Genomic DNA, 23,056 nt, shown 5'->3' with positions numbered 1-23,056 from the left:
AATTTGGTTTTCATATTGCATTTTTTATGGAAAAGCTAACACTGCTTTATTTAGCTTCGCATGGTTGTCTTTGTCTTACATTATAAAAAAGCCTAATAAACCAGCAATGAATATAAATAAAACTTCATTTTAATAGAATTTTGGATTTAATTATGTTGAATGCAAAACATTACAAGTGAGAATTTTGAGCCGCTTGGAGTACTGTAAAGACACAAAACACAAGATATGTATATAATCCAATGTTTCACAATAATATTTATTCTCCATAGGTAACTCAATTCCCAATAGAAAATATACAGGCACGTTATTTTCTAGCACAAAAGCACCAAAATATGTCATGCACAGCACTGTCAGTTTGTTCCATGTCAATAACAAAGCAGAAAAAACAGTTTGTGTGTCTATGACAAAAATACCTGCAGTGAAATACAGTTTTAACTGGTAACAAAAACTGAGAATCTTAACTGAAAATCTCATGGTTTCAATACTTAGTGCATTGAAAATAGTCTTTAATGGCCAGGACTTTGGTCCAAGACTTGCCAAGTCAGCAAAGTAGCTAATGAAACAGTCCAATTACCGTTGAGGTCCCCAAACAGTTTCTAACCCGAAAACAATAGCACCTGTCTGTTACAAACAAAATAATAATTACCAATCAATGTTGTGAAATAAAGTTTTCAGGTATCAAAGGAAGGGATCATAGTAATTCACTGTGACGTAACAGTACCATGAGCCAATTTGATCTCTCTGTAATAGTGCTTTAAACAAAAGGTTAACAACAATGCTCTTGTTGTATAAGAGATTAGTTGTGTTATGATTATGGATAAAGACCAAGAACACGGACCAAGAAATACTCTTAGAGTAGTACATACACAACTAGGACGTGGTACAACACTTTCTCCACAAAAAACATTCAGTATGCAAGTAAAATTTTAACATGTTTAATAATTTTTTCATTTAATGGTTTGAGTCTTAACTCAATGGCTTACAATATTAACAGGAAATCTAGAATTTCTAACAATGTGTATGTAAACATTTTGACCACTTATACCTGACTTTACTGTAAGAAGTAATAACAGACATTGTTGTGAATTCAATATGCAGGTTTACAATACAAAAAAGTAATCAATACCATATAGACCTCTACCAAATTATAAATTATATTTATCTGAAAGAGATTTAGAGAGTAAATGACTTCAGCTGATCAAAAATACATTGATACACTACTCGTCCTAAACATGTCTTCTCACATCTTCATCGCTGTTCTTAATACTGCTGTTGGCCCTCAATCAGGTCCACTTTGTTTGAAAGTTCATCAAGTGAACACAAGGTCAAGGAAATAGAATTCAAAAGTGCAGTTGCAATGTTGACCAGTTCATCATGACACTGGGTATTCATAAAAATGCACCACTATAAATCAACAGATTCAAAGTTTAGATTCAGATATAACTTATTGTTTAAAGTACAAATGAGACAAAAGATTATAGTAGCTTGAAAATAACATTTTTGGAGGCACAAAATATAAAGCAGACATTTCTCTCACATAATAATCAAACATTTTAAATCTTATATCAAATTCAAACTGGATCTTCCAAGCAAAAAGGATATGTTTCCGGCTCAGCTCCTGAATAGTTGACTGTACTTTCTTCTGGAAAACAATCTGAGCTTCACACATGCACGCATCTTGAGTTATTTCACCTCTCATTTCCTCTGAAAGAATGACAGAAATATGGACAAAGCAAGTCAAAGCAGTGATGTTTCACCATGTTAAGTTTAACCACTTTGCAATACTCATTTGTCTACATTTGGCTACTTCTTCCGAGAAGATTTCAAAATCTTTTGAGTTGATACTGATTGAACATTTTGTAGCTTATAATAGTTAGGTGTTTTTTTGATTGAAAAACATAGGGATATTGGATATTGATCAATCAATATAGCAGAGATTAGGTATAATCATGATTTTTCTTTGGTGAGTGAGTGAGAAACATGTTTAAAAAATCACATCAACTAGTAAATCAACCGTGGAGTGCCTTGTTACTGAGGGCAGGTGTGGTGTAGCTTTGAAGAGGATAAATGTTAATAATTGTTTGAGCAAATACCATCATATACATAAAGTACCAATTCACTGAAAAAGGTACGATCACAATAGATAACAGGAAAATCAATTACATCCATTTTTTGGGGGGTCCCTAACTTGAACCGAAGTTTTCAGTGGGCTCAAAGGACACGTCCATTGCCTCATACAGTCTCTCAATTCTTAAGCCAGCAGTGCAGCACATGTTATTGCCTATAAACTGTGCTGTAAATGGATGGATCAGTAGAAGTATTGCTTGTTGTTGGATACAGAAGCTTTGGTTTCAGTCAACTGCAGACTTCTCCACAACTAAAAAGAATTCAAAAGGACAGACAAATTAAAGTTAACACATTGCAACCCTAAATCTTTAGACACATGTAGGCAAAGCCCCCATCAGTGCCATAGGCTGGACCAAACTCCAACCTGGAGCACTGAAATGAACGTGTGAGCATTTAGTATATTAATGAAGAGCTTTTCAACCATTGACTGCTGTGGCAATCGAGGGTTGAATGTAGCTGTTGAATGTATCCATGAAACGTCACTTAGAAATGTAATATCTTTTCATTTTTTCCAAAGAAACTGGTCTGAAATGATTAAATGCTGCTCTTGATTAATTTTCACTATAGTGACAAGTTTGTTTTTTTTTCTCAATTTCTCCATTATATATTCTGGTTGTTGTAACCAATGTATTATATTTAAAATCTAAAAAAAAAATTGGTTGCCAGATTCGTATTTATCCAGTGTTGAAGCCATGCCACTACAGATGGCTGAAGTAAAATCTTACCGGGCAAAATATGAGCTAAATTATTTCAAGAAGGAGCTGTTTCATGAAGAGCTGCAGGCAACAGGCTGTACACCTCCAACTTTTCAGAGACTTACAACTCCTTTTCCCTCATTAATGTTATCAGGTTATCTGTTATGAGTTGAAATCCAAACATCCAGACATATTGCCAAACAGGCACACTTGCTTTTCGCTTTGACAACAAATTGTCTGCCATCGCCTTGTCAGTCAGCTCTCCTTACCCTCTCAATGCTAGAAGTTAAATGTGACTCCTGTTGTACTGCTGCTCTGTTGCTGGCCCCCGCTGCTTCACAGAGTAGACACCTCCGAAAAGTAAAATGATGGTCGGGTGGTGGCCAAGTAATGTAATGTTAATGTTAAAAACTAATGTGCATACAGCTGTATAGGCCTATTTCTATTTGCATTTCTTTTCTTGTACAAGACAACTCACAAGTCAACAACAAAGGAGGGTACAGGAACAAATCCCTTCAAAACATGGAAAATCTCGATACTCAATACACAATTACCATCATTTATGTTGAAAAAAATCCAGATCCTTACGTGAGCATGTTTTCTGGTCTGCATTCAACACATATCCCACTCGGCATTTGCAGTTGTATGAATCACCATTGTTGATACAAATATGCTGGCAGTCATGTCCTTGGGCACATGCATCTGAACCTGGAATGAGACCATACAGGTGCCTTAGCAGCTCTTGTTGCATGATTCTTAAGAGCTAGTATGGACAAAACATCTTGAAGTACTGCACCAATGTTTAATGAAAGGAAGAACTTTCTTACGTGAGCATGTTTTCTGATCCATGTTCAACACAAATCCAACTCGACACTTGCAAATGTAAGAGTTGCCATTGTTGACACAGATGTGTTGGCAGTCATGTCCCTGGGCACATGCATCTGAACCTGAACCTGAAAAGAAAAGCTCACAACTCAATGACTTATACATGATATCAAATGCAATCATTTGGCCTTTTGCAGAGCCTTCGGTCACAGTTCCCTTTAAAAGCTTCTTCGCACGAGCTGCAGTGTGTCGACAAAACTTCCTTACAAGCCCTATTCTCCATTTGTACCTTTTGGTGCCCTGATGAACCATGCTTTGAAGCTCCAAATGTGGGACTTTGTGGAATATCTGAGAAGCTAGATCACACCACAGACACCAAATATGCATACTGAAACAAATCAGGTGCTTACGTGTGCATGTTTTCTGGTCTGCAATCAATACATATCCCACATGGCACTTGCAGATATATGAGTCATTACTGTTGACACAAATGTGCTGGCAATCATGTCCCTGGGCACATACATCCGATCCTGAAAAGAAACACTTCCACATCTGACTTAGCCTAACACGATCAGTCAAGAAGCTCTTGACTGGCCTCTCACCAGTTCATGAAATCTATGAACATGTATTCAAATGCATCAGTCGGAGCTTGCTCGCAATAAGATTAATGATTCCAAAACCATAACATAACTTATTAGAGGTGATATGAAGTGATACTGACGGTGTAAAAAGTGGCTTATCCCTGTTGAGATAAGCGCCAATCAGCCAATCCTTTAAAAAAAAAATCTTTGCAGTTTCACTACTGAAAATAACTAATTCTAAGGCATTCTAATACACTGTACCAAAAAGGAGACATCATACTTTTAAGAAATGTCCAAGTTCTTACGTGAGCATGTTTTCTGGTCTGGATTCAACACATATCCAAGTGGACACTTGCAGACAAACGATTTGTCAGTGCTGACACAAATATGTTGACAGTCATGTCCCTGGGCACATATATCTGAACCTGAAAAGAAACATTTCCACATCTAAAAGGCTCCATTTACATCAATCAAATAGTCCTTAGAAAGTCAAACCTCAGACTTGAAATTCTTTCAGCTTCTTACGTGAGCATGTTTTCTTGTCTTGATTCAAAATATATCCCAGTCGACAACTGCAGATGTACGAGTCACCACTGTTTAAACAAATATGCTGGCAATCATGTCCAATGGCACATGGATCAGCACCTGAAAAGAAACACATCCACAAAAACCTGACATGTTGTACTTTGGCATGCACTTAAAACTTGGACTTTCAGTCTTACATGAGCATGTTTTCTGATCTGCATTCAACACATATCCATGTCACTAGCCTGACGCGCCAGATGGTTTGTTACATAGAACCATTTGGGAGGTCGCCCTTAGAAACTGTTTGGAAAAGGGAAGGCACTTTCCAAAAATACTTGGCAGGTTATTGGACGAACCATCTGTCTATCACTGTCTATCTCAGGCGGACTCAAACCAATCAGAACAACAGTAAAGGAGTGCTACCAGCAGAGCCAGTTGGTTAATCAAACTCTTGCTGAAGCCAGTTGGAAGAAGTGCAGAAACATATTTTCCATTTAGAGAGGCCTTATTACTATACACTTCTGATATAACTGATGCTATAGCAGCATCTATGCCAACCTCTTAAAGAGCCACCATTGTAATTTCCAAATAACCAGTTGCTTCTCTTGCTGGTCGTCACATCTAAACCAGTATAATTTTAACGTCCTTGATCTAAACCATGCTCGTTGCTGTTAGTAGTTCCTCATAGGGCACTGTTCTGTAAAACGAAATATAGCCGAACACTATTGTGGGTTTCCCCCAGACCTGGTTGTATGTAACACACTTCCTGTTTCTGAAGTAAACATGCTTGCAAGGTACTGGCTTGTCCTCCGTCTCATCTTTGTTAACATTAAGTCTTATTGTTAACATAACATGGTGTCAGAAGAAAAACGGAAAAGTAAAGGACGAGGAAAGATGAACTAAACCTGAAAAGTGTCGAAAGAAAAACACGACAGAAAATGGCGGAGAATATGGGCGAAGGAGCAACGTCGTCACAGGTAACAATGCTGCCACAGTTAGCAACGACGCCACAGCTAGCACCGCCAGGCAAGTTCGACTTCACCAATACAAAAGAATGGCAGAGATGGATGAAGTGTTTTGAACTAGAGCCCGACCGATATATCGGCTGGCCGATATTATCGGCCGATATTAGGCATTTTCAAAACTATCGGTATCGGCATTTATAATGGCCAAAAAATAAAATAAAAACGGACAAAACAGCCTTCAACCATGTCGTGAGTGTTGGCATTGCATAGTTTGTCCACCAGGGGACACTCTACAACGTCCATGTTGGCAACACTCATGTTTAGAAGGCCACAAAACCTACAACCAGCTGATCAAGCCAGAGTCGGGCAGAGCGAACCAGTTATCCACGACTGAGATCATCGGTGAAGTGTGTTCATGGTAAGTTGGCAACTGTCACGAGAAATACATTGCTTGAATAACAATTAAAAGAACATCCCCATCAGTTCTCTTAGCTTAAATAAGCATGACAAAATTTGTGACTAGTTTGTCCAGTTTTGCTGCTGTTACGTGTAAGCCGAGAGTGAAACGGAATTAGCTAGTATTTTTGATGTTCCTCTGTTCTGTTGTGACAATAAAACAAACAAGTTTATTTTTAAACTGCATTATCATATTATTTCAGTGAGGACTCATAAATAATTACAAATAACTAATGTTACGGAAATCTGTAATCTGCAATCCAAGGAGTTTCAGGTGAATGCTTTCATGTATGCCGCCGGCGATGACGCCGAAGATATCCTGAATGTATTGCCCCTGACGGAGGCGCACAAACAGTCATACCAAGCAGTAACGGAGGCTTTCACTGCACACTGTGTAAGCAAGAGGAACGTCATCTTTGAAAGAGCGTGCTTTAACACGAGGAACCAAGAGCCCGGTGAGAGTGTTGAATCTTTCATAACTGCAGTGCACATAGTAGCTGAACATTGTGAATTTGGAGCCCTGAGAGAGCAGCTAATAAGGGACAGAATTGTGGTCGGAATACAAGATGCTTAATTGTCAGAAAGCTTACAGTTGGATGCAGATATGACATTAAACAAAGCTATGACAAGAGTGAGACAGAGTGCAGCAGTGATAAAACAACAACCAGTACTACGTGGGACAGAGCAGACCACAGGACATGTGGAGACAATACACAAAAAGAACACCAGGGGGCAAAAGGCAGTGAAAGAGAAATCGGACACACAGTCATCTGGATGCAGCAGGTGTGGACAGGGGAGGAAACATCTGTGGAAGGACTGCCCAGCTTGTGAGGCTGAGTGCAGGAAGTGCCATAAAAAGGGACACTTTGCAAAGAAATGCAGGGGTTACAGGTGGTGTCCATGACATTTCCGTGGCACAAATATTGAGTCAAGAGGAGGAGGACTTTGCTTTTTTGGGAGAAATGTGCTCAGAGGAAAGTGGTGAGTGGGACAAAAAGCTGCAGTTTAATGGAGAAGAGACTGTTTTCAACTTTCAAACTGGACTGCGGCGCAACTGTTACAGCAATCCCAAGCAGCATGTTCTCCATTAAAAAGCATGGGACTCTGCAGCCACCAGGTAAAGTGCGGTATGGACCAGGAAATCACAGACTGGATGTTAAAGGACGATTTAAAGGGAAGCTGAGCTTTGAAAAGAGAGCAACTGAGCAACACATTTATGCCGTTGAGGGACTGAGCAAGTCACTGCTAGGTCTCCCTGCATTAAAAGCTCTCACTCTCATACAGCGGGTCTATGCAGTTCAGGCCCAGCAGGAGGACTTTAAAGCCCAGTACCCTCCAGTATTTTCCGGCTTAGGGAAAATAAAGGAGCCCTACAAAATCGAGTTGGAACCCGTTCCATATGCCCTGTCATCCCCGCGGCGAGTGCCCATGCCGATGTGGGAAAAAGTACGAGCAGAGCTGAAACGCGTGGAGGTGATTGGGGGTGACATGGGGGTGATTTCCAAAGTGACCCAACCCACACCTTGGTGCACTGGCATGGTAGTGGCACCCGAGACACAGCCGGGGAAGATTCGGCTGGGTGTGGACCTAACACGCCTGAACAAGTGGGTGCGGAGAGAGAGACATATCCTCCCAGCAGTAGACCACACCCTAGGCATGCTGACTGGGGCAAAAGTGTTTACAAAGCTGGACGCCACCTCTGGCTTCTAGCAAATCCCGTTGTCAGAGGAGAGCTCACTCCTCACAACTTTCATTGCCCCATTTGGGCGATATGCATTCAATCGCCTACCGTTCAGGATTTCCTCAGCTCCAGAGCATTTCCAGCATCGCATGTCAAAGATGCTGGAGGACTGCGAGGGGGTCATGTGTCATGCTGATGACATAGTCGTGTATGGAGAGGACATGCAGCAACACAACGAGAGACATCGGGTGCTGAACAGGCTGAGAGAAGAGGGGCTGACGCTGAACGAGAAATGTGAGTTTGACAAAGATAACATCATGTTCGTGGGGCACTGGGTCACAGCAGACGGTGTTACACCGGATCCAGGCAAAGTCAAAGCGATCATGGAAATGCCTGAACCACCCGGAGTTGAAGGGGTGAGGAGAGTGATGTAGATGGCCAACTACTTAGGTTTTTACCAAGTTTTTACCCCACCTTGCCTCATACACCTGCCCGATCAAAGATCTGCTCAGTGAAAAGACTGAGTGGTGCTGGGAAGCACCACAGAAAGAGGCTGAGAAGCTGAACTGAGCTCACCATGAGTGCTGGCCCCATACTCAACAACAGCTGAGACATGCGTATCGGCTGATGCCTCATCTTATGGCCTAGGAGGCATCCTGAGCCAACAACAGACAGATGGGAAATGGAGGCCGATAGTGTTCATCTCCAGAGGTATGTCTGAGGCAGAAAAACATTACGCACAGATCGAGAAAGAGGCTATGGCTGCCACGTGGGCTTGTGAACGCCTGTCACCATATCTGCTGGGATTGAAGTTCAAGTTAGAGACTCACAAGCCTCTGGTGCCACTGGAAAGCACTGGATGAGCTCCCTCCGAGAGTACTAAGGTTCCGGCTGAGGCTGATGAATTTCACATTTGATATTGTGCACATACCCGGAAAACATCTGATAACAGCGGACACATTATCAAGAGCCCCTGTGAAAAACACATTTACACAGGAGGAAAAAGACAATGAGGCAGAGGTCAGTGTTTGTGGACGCAGTCATTCAAAGCCTCCCTGCTACTGAAGCAAGATTGAAAGTGATTCAAGAAAAGCAAAAAGCCAACCCTGTCTGTGCAAAGCTCATTAAATACTGTCAAACCCAGTGGCCGGAGAGACATGCACTGCCGCCAGATCTGGCCCTGTACTGGCCAGAAAGAGAAACCCTGACCGTGGCAGGTGAGCTGCTTCTTAGAGGCCAGAGAATCGTGATTCCCCACTGCATGAGACAAGAAATCCTTCACGACCTCCACAATGGCCACCAAGGTATTGTTAAGTGCAGAGCAAGGGCACGTCAGTTCGTCTGGTGGCCAGGACTGTCGGTCCAGATCAGTCAGCTCGTGTAACACATGTTCACAGCTTGGCAAAGAGTGGGCACTGACTTATTCTTCTGGGAGAAGAAGACTTACCTTCTCATAGTGGACTATTTCTCATGCTACATTGGAGTAGCCCATCTCAACATAGCCTCTGCCAACACTGTCATTGCGGCTCTGAAAGATGTATTCAGCCACCACGGAATACCTGACACAGTCATGTTGGATAACGGGCCGCAATACAGCTGTCAACTCTTCAAAGACTTTGCCACAGAGTACAGGTTCACACATATTACCAGCAGCCCAAGATACCCGCAGGCAAACGGAGAAGCAGAGCGTGCGGTGGCTACAGTAAAAGGACTGTGCAAAGGAGGTGAGAAACTAAAGGCTTTGATGACATATCGAGCCACACCACTGGAAAGTGGTTTCTCCCCTGCACAACTCCTCATGGGGAGACAGCTGCGAACAACCATACCGCAGCTCCCAACAACCCTGCTCCCCCGATAGCCTAACATTAGAGGATTCAGGAAGTCAGAAAAGAGGGCTAAAGAGAACCAACAACTTAAAGGAACTTGGGGCAGGATCAAGAAATAAGACTCAATAGTGACACGACGGCCATTGCAGCCGTTAGGGTAACTGCAGCCATCAGCCAAGCCGGTGCGGGAGTGTGCATGAACTCTTCACAGCAGTGCAGCAGATGCCTTATCCCCTACACACACGAAGCAGCCGGGAAGCCAGCTCACTGTGTGTAGCAACACACAAGCGTTACGGTCTGAAAGGCACAGGCGAAAGCAAAGACGGCATATTGGGGGACAAAAATATCATCTCTGATACGGGATTGCTGTGTGTAAGCGGCTAATGTTACTACACAGACACAAACAAACCGTTAGCCTGTGGCTACATCCAGCTGCTAACGTCACCTCCCGGATAACAGGTTGGGCTTTCGGTCCCATATATAAAGGGACATATTTCTAACTATTCAGTTTCAGACTAAAGGACCATGGAAAAAGCGCAGTCTGTAACTATTCAGTGTTACACAGCGGTGGACTAAGTTACATGTTTGCAGCTAACGCTACTTTGCACGTTAGGTCACTGCGAGTCCTCGTGATCTCATATGATTTTCAAATCAAGCTCTATACATGAACTGTAATGTTTTCTTACCAGGTTACTAGGAAATGAGCCATGTCAACATCTGTTTTCAGTCCCAATTCAAGTTGAAGCTGCCTCCATGAGCCGAACGCGTATCCAATGTTTATCCGGGTGCCAGCCTGGCTTTGGTTGTAATTTTGTTTCGACTCACGGCATGCTGCTGTTAAACCTTTGTTTTCTTCTTAGTATGACTTTTTAGTATGACTTTTTAGTGGACTTTGTGTGGTGGTGGGTTGTTTGCTGGCCGTAGCAGAATCCATTACTACCCAAACACTAGTTTGGGTCCACCGTGCTTGTCTTCTTAACGTATCCAAGGACGCGCATTCAGCGTCCTCTGACGTCACGTCCGCAAGACTGTGCAGGAAATTCGGACACCGAATTGCAGTACATTATGCAGCACACAGCCTGTTCAAGGCAATGGAGAGATATGTGGGTGGGCTCATTCTTTTTGGTTTTGAACGCTTCATCACCCATTAGCATTAAAAAACTTAAAATGCATGTTTATTTTTTCACAAATCCTGCCCCAAGTTCCTTTAAATACAACCTGAGACACAGAGCCCGCCCCTTACCACCACTGTCAAAATGTGTGGCTCCCAAGAGAGGAGAAACAAGGGACTGTCATTCAACAGGCCACAACACCCAGGTCGTACATTATACACACTGAGGAAGGACAATTAAGGAGAAACCACACACACATGCGCACACCACACCAGCCACAACCTCAGACAACTCCAGGGATACCTGTAGCAACCCCAGAACCAGATAACACTGAAACACACACTCACATCACCAGAGAGACAAATACCCATAAACACACTGACACAACCAGCACGCCATATGTGACAACTTCAGGCAGCGCCTGAATCAAGAGACTGAGAAGAGTAAGAGTAAGTCTGATTGTTAACATAACGAGCACTGATTGGTTCAACCACTGTTCGGCCACAATTGCATAGCTTGAAGCCTGGCAACATGGGGGGAACCACATGATCTCACAAATCCAGCTGCCTTGCAAGGTATTCATGACACATGCATACAGGACTCAGAGGATCTGCCACCAACTCCCTTGGTGTCAAACACCTCCATAAACCCCTACAGGCACTGTGTCCATGCCTCGATGGATTAGAGCAAAGTCCAATCCACAGTGGGGTCTCCGTGCTTAATTAGTTTGGGATCTGGGGAATTTGTAGGCCAGATCAATGCCTTGATCCATTTGTCATGTTCCTCATTTTTGTGGTGTGGCAGGGAGCATTGTCCTGCTATGGGGCCACTGCCATCCAGAAGTGTCATTGCCAAGAGGGCGTGTACTTGGTCTGCAACATTGTTTGGGTGGTTGGTGTGTGTTGAAGTGGCATCCAATTGTCAGTTGCTTTACTGTTGTGGCTTGTTACAATCATTGACTGTGTAAAATAGTGGACAGAGCCACCATAATGTCACCCATAGGTTTCTGAGGAGCCAGAATGAAGCTCAAAGCGGGTGGTACCTTCCGTCGACATCTTGGCAGTGCCTGACTCTGCCTAACTCCGGCCTAATCAAAAATGAGAAATGAGGTGGAGCATGGGTGGCACTGAAGCAAACCTAGTAAGTTAAACACGCCCATTGAGCTAGAAGCTACCAAAGTAGCTAACCCCTAAATTCCACCAGATCCGTGTTCGGTCTGGCTCCGCTCCATCACTCTACTCTATGTTTACTCTGTGTTTACTTCCACTGGCTCTGCTGCGTTGCGTATCTGCTCCATTGCAGCTCCAATTGCAGACAGGAAGTCAGACACCGAAGCAACAACATAATATCCGGTTAATTTTAATAATAAAACATTCCGTGGTGACGCCAGCACAAAAATCTCAAAAAAGAGACAAATCCAAGCACTTCTTCTAATCCTTCGGTTGGGAACATTTTTGTTTATAACACATACATATAACTGCGCACGTGATTACATAATTATCCAGTGGGGGGTGCCGGACGACGGAGCAAAACCGTACTGGAGCCATTCCGCAACGGACATGCATACGGTGGAATTCTAGAGTAACACTAACAAACTATCTGTTGTCACACTTAAAGATGAGCAAATTTCGCCACACGTAACTCTCGTGAGTTTATTTGCCACAAACAGCCAGACTACCTTTTACATTAGCAGTATGATAGCAAGAAACAACTTGAACCGAGGGTGTTTGTGTTTGATTTGAGCAAAGTCATACTCACCAGATACTCATTTATTTCTATCAAATAAGAAAGTTATAGTAAATTACAGTGGATTTCAGCACCTCCATGGCTCATTATGTCAGGTAAAAGTGAAAATAAATCCGGTTTTAATCCCAATAGTTTAAAAAAACAAATTCTGTACTCTCCTCAACAGCTCCAGCTGCTGTCCACCTGTTAATGCTAACCACTCATTAATCCAAATCACCAGCCTCTGTCCCTCCACTCCAGTCTTTTAGTCCAATTAACTACACAGAAAGACATATCATGTGTCCCAAATCTGAATTAAAGTGTTCAAAAAGGCATCAACACCATAAATATGGCCGAGAAATCAAGTTCAGTCACTGTAATTAGCTGAAATGAAGCCAAGAAGACAGCTCAGGCCACGCACCTAATAATGCAGAACTTTAAGCCTTAATATATAACTAAAATTAGTGAGTCACTCCCCCATACAGTTGTCATGAAGGGGGAAATTAGGTATTGTGACCAAAACCATGTTTTGTACCAGGCTGGAAACATACATTATTTCTGCTGTAAAATTGGACACTTAAAGGTATAGTTGGTAATCCTGTTCAGAAACACTTATTGTTATACTGGGTGAAATGGTCTTTCCATCCTGAGAGTAGTCAACACATAATGTGTTCAGAAAAAGGAACAAAATAAATCAGACCTCTGTGGCAGCTGCAGGCCTGTAAAAACTCTGACCAATCCCTCCCTCTCGGTCCGAGTTGAAAGAACCAATCAGATGCCTTCATGTCTCGTCCTGCCTGCACCCCCCTCTGCTTAGCCAGCTTAGCTACTTTTGTAGCTTGTATTAGCCCAATGCTAACGGCTCTCCTCTGCCCTGCTGACAGACTGTCTGATTCACGTTCAGGTTTGTGGGGGCGGGGCTTTGGTCGGAGCACTGACGGGAGGGGGAGAAGGGGGTGGAGCTTAGACAAGGTGCCACTTTCAAATCTTGCTAGCTCTCCAACATTACCAACTATACCTTTAATATGGGCTCTTATGGGGAGTGACTCGCTTTTGGAGCCAGCCTCAGGTGGTCATTTGAGGGACTGCACTGCAATGCGGTGCTATGCATTGACTTCATTTCTCAGCACTGGAGATTGGTGTTGGGTTACAATTTATATTAGTCTTGGCTATGAGCATCAGTCCCAGTCTGAGTTTAAAATGAATTCAATTCCGACGACAGTACAAAAGTACAGCCTAAATTAGCTGATATCCATTATGTGTTGGGGGTTACTGGCTAACACCTCCAGAGAAGGGTATCTGCAGCATTTAGTCATGCATCCAACTAATGGATTTTGAGGGAAACCTGAGACACAGCACCACAACATGCATATAAAATGTATAGGTAAAATTCAAATTTCTTACGTGAGCACGTTTTCTGGTCTGCATTCAACACATATCCCTCATGACACATGCAAAGGTGGGAATCACCATTTTTGACACAAATATGCTGGCAGTCATGTCCCTGGGCACATGTATCCGAACCTGAAAAGAGACACTTTCACAGCTAACATCCTCATCTAACATAGTCTAACACTAGTTAATTAATCTTTGGCGTGTCATGGTGCTTATGAAGAGTCTTCAGTAATAAGAAATTCCATAGGCAGTATCTGTTGTGTGAGATGTGCAGGTAACAAATGCATTGAGCTGCCTACACATGGGCTAATATTGCAATGTTGTGGAAAACCTGACACTTTGTACAAGAACATGCATATCAAGCTGATGCTATTAAATCTAAAAGAAAAAAAATTAAATTCAGGTTCTTACGTGAGCATGTTTTATGGTCTGTATGCAACACATATCCCTCTCGACACTTGCAAAGGTTAGAATGACCATTTCTGACACAAATATGTTGGCAGTCATGTCCCTGGGTACATGCATGTGATCCTGAAAAGAGACACTTTCACAGCTTAAATCCCCATCTAAATTCCTCTGTGAAGCTTATGATTCGCCAAAATTAATTAAAATGTATAAACGCCATGGTCAAATGCTCAGTGCCTCTTTCTGCATTTAATCAAGTATATACAATGATAACAACAGAGATTGTACAGACAGTATACTAGGACATGCATATCAAATCTTATCATAGAGCCCAAGTTCTTACGTGAGCATGTTTTCTGGTCTGTATTCAAGACATATCCCACTCGACACATGCAGGTGTATGAGTCACCATTGCTGACACAAATATGTTGGCAGTCATGTCCCTGAGAACATGTATCTGAACCTGAGAAGAGACATTTACACTGGTAACTGACATGTAACAGACAACACCAATCAAGTTACAGATTACGTCATCATGACCTTGCACTCCGTACTGTAGGTGCAAGAGTCCAAGATTCCCTACTTCCTGCTCTTTCAAAGTTATTACAAAACTAACATCCCAATAATTCAGAACAACCTACAAGAGCTGATATGTGTGTGTGCACAGCACAGGGCTTCACCAACTGTTGCTGTTCAAATTAAATGTTTGGAGCAGCAAACGCCAATACTGCAAGTATTTGTATGATTGGGCTTTCTGACATTTAGTCAAGTAAATAACAGACTTAGAGGGAAACCAAAGACACTGCACCCTGACATGCATATGAAGGGAAAATACAGGTTCTTACGTGAGCATGTTTTCTGGTCTGCATTCAATATATATCCCTCATGGCACTTACAAATGTATGAATCACCACTTGTGACACAAATATGCTGGCAGTCATGTCCCTGGTCACATGTATCCGAACCTGAAAAGAGACACTTCCACAGCTAACACTCAGACCATCAGGACAGAACAAGCATACATTTTCAATAGCTGTGGCCAGGTAAACCAAGTGTTCATGTATTCAAAGTATGCAACCTCATAAAAATGGCAAAATGGTGTGTGTGTGTATGTGTATGAGTCTTTCTAAAAAAGTTTGGTCCTGTTACGTGAAAAAGTTTTGTGCCTTTTTGTCATAAGCCTGGGCTGTCTGAGCCTCTGACTGGCCATTGTTCCCTTTACTATTATGTTAACTGTAATCACATGCTCCATTCATTTTCTGTAACAATCAGTCTCCTAAGTCTCTGAGTTACTCAGTTCAACTGTGCACCTAAACAAGTCTTTGTCACTCACAATTACAGTATGTTTTTGTGCAGAAAACCCAGAAAAACCTAGCAATAAAGCACTACAGTATCATTTACTAGAGACAATGTACTAAGGCATGCACATCAAATGTCATAAGGCATTTTTCTTTTCGAACACAGAGGCTTGACACATATCCCAAATGACATTTGCCGATGAAAGCATCATCAGTGTTAAAACAAATATGCCGGCAGTCATGTCTCTGGACACATACTGTTTATCTAAATATAAAAAGAGACACTTCTACGTGTAACTGACTATAGTTGAACTCACCAACCATTTGTTGTACCCTACTCAAGGCAGGACCATGAGAATAGTAGCCGATCACTGCCTGACCCTGTATGAATTCAAGCTAAACTAAACACTTGCTTAATACAAGAATAAAGTCTACCTGAAAATTCCAGGTTCTTAGGAGAGCATGTTTTCTGGTCTGCATTCAAAACATATCCCATTCGGCATTTGCAGATGTATGAATCATCAGCACTGACACAAATATGCTGGCAGTTATGTCCCTGGGAACATGAATCAAAACCTGAAAAAAAAAAAAACTCCGATATCTGACATGAAGCCCTTACTGAACGTATTATAGTCCCTCAGCAGTTATGATCAGTATATGACGGACACAAAGTCATTCAAAACACAGGAACCGACCAAAGACAGACGACAATCTATGAAAAATTCCTAGTTCTTGGAGTATGTTTTCTAGTCTGCATGTATCACATATTCCTCATGACATTTGTGAAGTCATCTTAGCTGACACAAATAATGTATGTTGGCATGTCATGTCCTTGGGCACATGAACCTTAAAAGAAACATCTAACCATCAAGTCTAACTAATTTGCTTGTCCTCTTGCGCCATCTGCTTAATAGTAGGCAACCTAGGCCTAGGGCGTGGGTCTAGAAACCTTTGAATAGGGGGGCCATGGGGGACAGATTCAAAGAATGAGGGCAAATTTGGGAAATTTGTAATCATGTGTTGAGTAGGCTGTCAGACAGTCAGTGAATGTCCCACATCGATGGTACTAGTCAGCTTTCATTGATGACTTTTCAGCTGACTGAGGACATTGTATAGGCCGCAGAGCTCTTTGGTGAGAGAATTCACTCTAATTGGCTGTTCAGCTTAGCAAATCAGTGCACAAGGAGAGCAAGGGAAAGCGAAAGGGAAAGGCCCATGAGCCTGTCACTGTAGTATCCATGATTTCACCCATTTAGTGCCGTTTCTCCTTATTTTTCGCTTCCACCTCTTCACCACTTCCAATTTCACATTTTATCAGACATATTCTTGAGAAGAAGTGGCAAGAGTGGTGGGAAAATAACGCTACTTAATCTTAAAGGTTTGTATATCCGCATCTGTCTTCCAGTTTCCCTTTTTGAATGATAAACACAGACTACCGCCACCTGGTGGTATGAAGAGTTATTTCCCCTCACACAGCGAAGAACGTACAAGCTAGGCAACATAAGGCGGCGCAACAGCCAGCCTTTGTCGTGGCTATTGCTTTGATGTCAGATTGGTGTAGTTAGGCCCTAACAGGCCAAAGACCTATCACATTCTTAGTCTGGTAGGGGGTTCACAGACACCCCCTGGAATCTGACTGGTCGCCCCTGGCCAACAAAGGTAGGTCGGAGTTTGTCCCAACTTTTTGACATCTGTCCAAGTCTTTCAAGTCTTGACCCTGACCAAAGGCATTCATGACAACCAATCTATTCATCTCAAAAGATAAAAATAAAATGTGTTAAGAAAATGTATGATCTTACGTGAGCATGTTTTCTGGTCTGCATTCAACACATATCCCACTCGACACTTGCAGGTGTATGAGACACCATTGTTGGTACAAATGTGCTGGCAGTCATGTTCCTGGGCGCATGCATTTGAACCTGAAAAGAGACACTTCCACATGACTGACATAGTCTAGGGTTTCAAAAACTGATTCAAAGGCAAGTTCTGAAATTACAAGGTGTGGCTTTATCTGTGTATACATAAATAAGTATATCTTTAGGAAATGTAAGTCACATTTAATCTAAAAGTATGTGTATCATTTAGATTTGAGTCATGATTTTAAAAAGTAGAATGATTGATGTTGGGCACTATGGGTTTAACGTAGGATTTCCTCACAGCCAGTGCTGCAGCGCCAACTCCAGACCATGTTGGTATGCTTGCCAAACTACACTGATATTTGTGTTGTTTGTAGAACCACTTGTCCCTTTCACCTAACAAAGTATCCACCTGTAACTCTCTCGCAGCCTCAGTCTGAAACCTCTGGTCTAGTGATATCAGTTATGGAGGATTTTGTGGACCTTCTGAGTGGCCAACATTACTTTTGTCCCTCATGTCCTCCTCACTTAATTTGTGCTGAATAGTGTCTGCCCTAATCTATTTAGGCAACCCAAAACAATTAGTAACAAGAGATGGTATGCAGTGTCCCCACAGAACAAAATACCAAACAATCCCCAAAGGGAGCTTCAAAAGCTTATGAACTTGGAATTCCAAGGTTTAAAATGACAATTTCTACCTTAAATAATACTTCTTCAATGCAATCCCATATCAGTGCTTAAGCAAGATTCCACAGTATTACATTTAGCTGTGTTCAATCATTTTCAGCATTAGTCTCCAGATAGTCAATCATGCAAAAACACAACATTTTGTGACACTGGGGCATTAAACAAAAACATTAAGACAATGATAAAGATTCTTACGTGAGCATGTTTTCTTGTCTGGGTTCAAGACATAGCCCATGCGACACTTGCAGTCGTATGAGTTTCCATTGTTGACACAAATGTGCTGGCAATTGTGTCCCTGAGCACATGGATCCAAACCTGAAAAGAAACACTCTAATGTCTGATTGGCTTAAGCCCAGTGAAATCAACAATTCTGTGTTATGCTTTTGTGTTAGTAAGATGTAAGTATGTACTGTTGTACTGTAGAATTTCGCAATTCTGTCATTCTACAGAGCCACATGCAGATTAGTTTGCTTGATCTCTGTGCTTAACTATCCAACAAAATGTTCCATGCAGTTCGGAACATGCAAACACACAATCTACACTCATAATAATTGCATGTCTTTAGTAGTGCCACATTGTTGTGGGTGGACAGAAGCTAGTCAAAGTGAAAGACAGAGGTTGGTTGAACTCACTTCTCAGGTTCAAGCTGTCATTCAAAAAACAACTTTTGAATTTGCATGACTGAAGATCAGTCATGATTTTCAGCACAGTGTGCAATAAGTTCACCAAGGCGAAACTTGTATGATTAGCACGGTTAACTTTAGTAGTTACCTTACTAGTTTGGATGGTACCAAAGGTTGAAAAGAGAGATTAATCTATATCTTTAAATCCATTTTTTACTCAAAAGTACTGAGCTGTCAAAAGGCCACTATAGGATTATTTAAGATTAAATACTGCCGCATAACCTTGCAATAACTTTTGCATTACCTTGCCATAACTTTTTGCATTCCCCTGATGACCATGGCTGTAGCTACACTCTCAGCATTGGGTTGAGGTATGTTTGAGCTTGCAGCTGGGGCTGTGTTGCTTAAACATAATTATTTCTTTTTTATCAAAATATACCACAGAATTTCAAGGACACCATTGATCATTGATATCACCCATATGTATCAAGGCAATTAGCGGTTGGGCTGGATCAAGCAGTCCTGTAGCTTACTGTATTGTAGCTAAATATGTAAAATGAGTAATTTTTTTCATAAATTATTTTAACAGTTTGACGTATACAGTAGATTCCTGGAATCATGGTGAGGGCAACAGGAACTTGTTAGGTTGCCTTTGCATTATTTAACAAATTAGATATAAAATATTAACTATTAAGCGTTAAAGGTGGTGGAAGGCAGAGCTAGGCTAGCGGTTTCCCCCTGTTTCCATTATTTATGCTGTGCTAAGTCAACTGGCTGCTGCCTCCAGTGTCATATTGAACATACAGTATAGTACATTAACAGACAGATATGAGAGTGGTATAAGTCTTTTGATCCAACTGTCTGTAATAAAGAAAACAAGTGTATTTCCCAAATTATTCATTCAAATGTTCTAGGGTCTTTCTATTCTAGAATATGTAAAGATAAGATAATGGTTATGCAATTTTGTGAAATCAAAAGCCAATATAAGCAATTCTAAAAAATTTTTTTCTAAAAAAGAAATCATTAAATCTTAAAGTTTTCACTCAACACATTTTCGTAGAATTCAGCACAAGCTACTTTAGTTTTTTGCTGTGCAGAATGTCTGGCCATTAATGTTCTGTCAGAGATAGCAAAAGCCCAAATTGTGGACCTATAGGCAGCTTCAGGTAACTGAGCAGGGCACTCAGCCTACGGCACAAGATGCAGCGTAAAGTGCAATGAGCAGTGCGATCCCTATGAAAGTAAGGGCAGCATCATGTTAGGTTTCAACCATTTTAAAGTGTTGTAGATTTTAATCTGGATTGGTAGATCATCCAGTGAGGTTTGTCTTCTTTTTTAGGTCGGTTAGTATATAACTTTTTAATTTTTTTTAATGGTGACTGCATTAACCATTTGCATGGTAACAGTTAGTGAACACCTTAAGTGCAATTAATAATTATTTACATTGCCTTGTTCTTACGACAAAAGAAGACCAGTAACTTTAGAATGGAGATTCCCTCTAAGGTGCTGCCCATATGATCGCAGGTGAAACTGAAAGGACGGATCTGACATACCGTTGTTTCCTTTTTCATCATTTTCATTATTTATTCCGTCTTTTCTGCCATCTAGGCCTAGTCCATTATCACCAATTCGGCCATCTAATGGAATATCCGCACTCCCATCATCATCATCCTTACCACACAAGGTTTCCCTAAATTTGGAAGTGAGCTTCTCTATGACGCCATAGGTCTCCACATAGAAGACATGCTCATCATGTGGCTGGCTGGCCATGAGGCGGAGGGACATCATATCAGCTCTGTCTACTCCCACTGCATAGATCTCGATCCCAGATGCCCGAGCTGCTGCTGATACATCCTCTACCTTATCCTGGGGCCTCCCATCTGTCACTATGATGGCTACTTTGGCAATGTTCATGGAGCTAACTCGGGCCCCAGCCTCGGCGGTGAAAGCTTTCTCCACGGCAGTCTTGATGGCCATGCCTGTCATGGTGCCTGATGCGAGGGGCTCAATTCGAGCCAGAGCCTGCTTCAGGGCAGATTTGTCAAAATACGTCTTCAGGAGAAACTCAATCTGCACTGTGCTGGCATAATTGACCAGGCCGACTCGTGTGGCATCTGAGCCAATCTCCAAGCTGTCCACCGTGTCTTGCAGGAACTCCTTGGCCTTCTCAAATTCAGCAGGGCGTACACTGCGGGAGCTGTCTATGATGAAGACCAAGTCAATTGGACGATTTCTGCAGTTGGACCTTGTTGCTGTAAAACAAAATGATGCTTTGAATGAATCAAAAGTGTATTTTTCTATGTTTTTGGATTGAAGATACAATACTACAACTCTCAAAATACTTTAAAGACATAATTTGTAAAATAAATTAAAACATGAAGCATATGACACTTGAAGTAACCAGAAATGACTGTCCCAGCTCTACATCAGCCTTAAAGAGTTAAATGAGAAAATGTTAGTTATGGTTTAAGTTAAGTACCTGCGACAGTTCTGATGGATGCAGGAAAGCCACTCGAGTCTCGAGCAGGCTGCCAGGATGCAAATGGTGCAGCTTTGTGTTGCAGCTGTGAGAGCGGCTGGTGATGGGAGGGCCAATAGCGATAAAACCTGGAATTAGTGCCACCAGCTTTATCAAGGGAGACAGAATAGGCAGAGGGGGAAGCAGTAGAGCAGTGGTTACTTTGGTTTTAGTCAAGCAAAATGAGATGCAGCATGACAGGCATGCATACATGATTATTAGCCTAGTCACACTTTTTCAAAGTGAATATCACAGAAGGGAAAAGAGTATGCACTGCATGCTTTTTGGTCTGCTGAAGACATATATACAGTATCCTGTAACTAATTTCACTGATATGCACACTTACATTGCAGTTATTTTGCATATTTCGTGCTGTACAGCTGGTCAAAAAATTTTAACAAATAACTAAATATAATTTGATATAATATATTTATAGAATTAATTTGATATTGATATTTCACTTATGACTGTGGAGAATAACAAGGTCTTTTTAATTTAGCCCCAGTAAGTGCCTCTCATGTATCAGATAGAGATAAGAATCCCATTTTTTTAAAATTTCCCAATGATCTTTGAAAATCCCAGAAGTTTGTTCAACAACAGTTACTGCTCTGAAGGTCTTTGCAGAATCTCAAAAGGATCTTTTTTTTTGTATCTATCTATATGAAAAAGTAATCCGTGACACTTAATAATAACCATCATTAATAAAAGGTACATTTATAATTAATTAAACTTGAGTTAATAGTTATTTCAGCATTAATAAACAATGAAATGTTTTACCTCATTACAACTAATATAAGACACAGTGAGTAAGTAACATTTCAGTGAGATATCGAGACTTGTTTTTAGACATTGCATCTTATTTAAAGAAATCATAACCAGGAAATTTTCACATGTTCTATTGGCAGATTTTTACTTTTACTTATTACAACCCAAAAAAACAAAACATACAAAAAGAAATGTTTCTATTATTTATTTTTAATGACATTTGTTCCCGTCTGGATAGGAAAAAATAGGCAAGGTGGTAAATAAAGGGGATAGTAGGCTAATCTGTTTTACCTTTTGATTTTGTTAATTTGGTTAGAATAGATTTAGCCTTCAACATCTTCAGAACACCCGGAATTATCGTTTAACAACAGACACGGCAGGTTATTTATGCTTAGCTTTGTGACTGGGATGTAGGCTGCTGTTAACATAAGGGGCATGAACTCTAATGGTGACTTAGTCAAATTGTGTACTTTTCACCAAATTTTACACAACGACACAAGAGGGTTATTGCGCGCATCCACAGCAGGTGGATGGATATTGTTAACGAACATTTAAAACACAAAACATCTGCCAACCAACCTCCACTGTCCGCTTTCCGTGCTTCTTGCCTCAGGTGGTTGTTTGCACCTGGTCGGGCTCCCTGCTGCTGCTGGAAGCCTCGCGGTGTGTGAACCCCCAGCTGGACCTCTTGAAAAGATTCAGCACTCGGTACTTCATCAGAGGTTTGTTCAATAGATTTGATATTTTCAAAGCGATGATAGACCCTCGGAGGGACTTGCGGGGACACTCGTGGGATTAAAGGACTAATAGAGTGAATCTTGCGGTTATGTGACCCGAACTGTGGGGAAGTTCCCAGAGTTCCCGATGCCAGGATGCCAATGAAACAGAGCAGTCTCCACGTTGATGAAGGCATGTTGGCTGCGCACAGTTGTTTTCCGTCCGCCCTTCGGTCCACTACCACAGCTGACTGTGGCCTATTTATATGAGCTGG

At 41.6% G+C, this 23,056-nt stretch overlaps 1 protein-coding gene across 1 annotated transcript; it reads right to left on the bottom strand.

Moving 5' to 3' along the window:
- Positions 1 to 298: 298 nt before the first annotated feature.
- On the bottom strand, positions 299 to 22,994 carry LOC311273643 (uncharacterized protein). Its single transcript, XM_084380779.1, has 16 exons — positions 22,645 to 22,994; positions 21,262 to 21,408; positions 20,336 to 21,034; positions 18,355 to 18,474; positions 17,416 to 17,535; positions 15,164 to 15,283; positions 14,662 to 14,781; positions 14,325 to 14,444; positions 13,923 to 14,042; positions 4,754 to 4,873; positions 4,534 to 4,653; positions 4,058 to 4,177; positions 3,650 to 3,775; positions 3,411 to 3,530; positions 1,603 to 1,704; positions 299 to 1,313 (listed from the first exon to the last, which is right to left on the bottom strand). Exons 1-16 carry the CDS (start codon positions 22,976 to 22,978, stop codon positions 1,261 to 1,263), a joined length of 2,661 nt encoding a protein of 886 aa, XP_084236905.1. The 5' UTR covers positions 22,979 to 22,994; the 3' UTR covers positions 299 to 1,260.
- Between the last annotated feature and the right edge of the window lie 62 nt (positions 22,995 to 23,056).

The sequence above is a fragment of the Pagrus pagrus genome (assembly GCF_965226575.1).
Source record: "Pagrus pagrus genome assembly, chromosome: 18".
Lineage (NCBI taxonomy): Eukaryota > Metazoa > Chordata > Actinopteri > Spariformes > Sparidae > Pagrus > Pagrus pagrus.
Note: the sequence above shows the minus strand (reverse complement) of the source record. Positions and strands in the feature narration are given on the sequence as shown.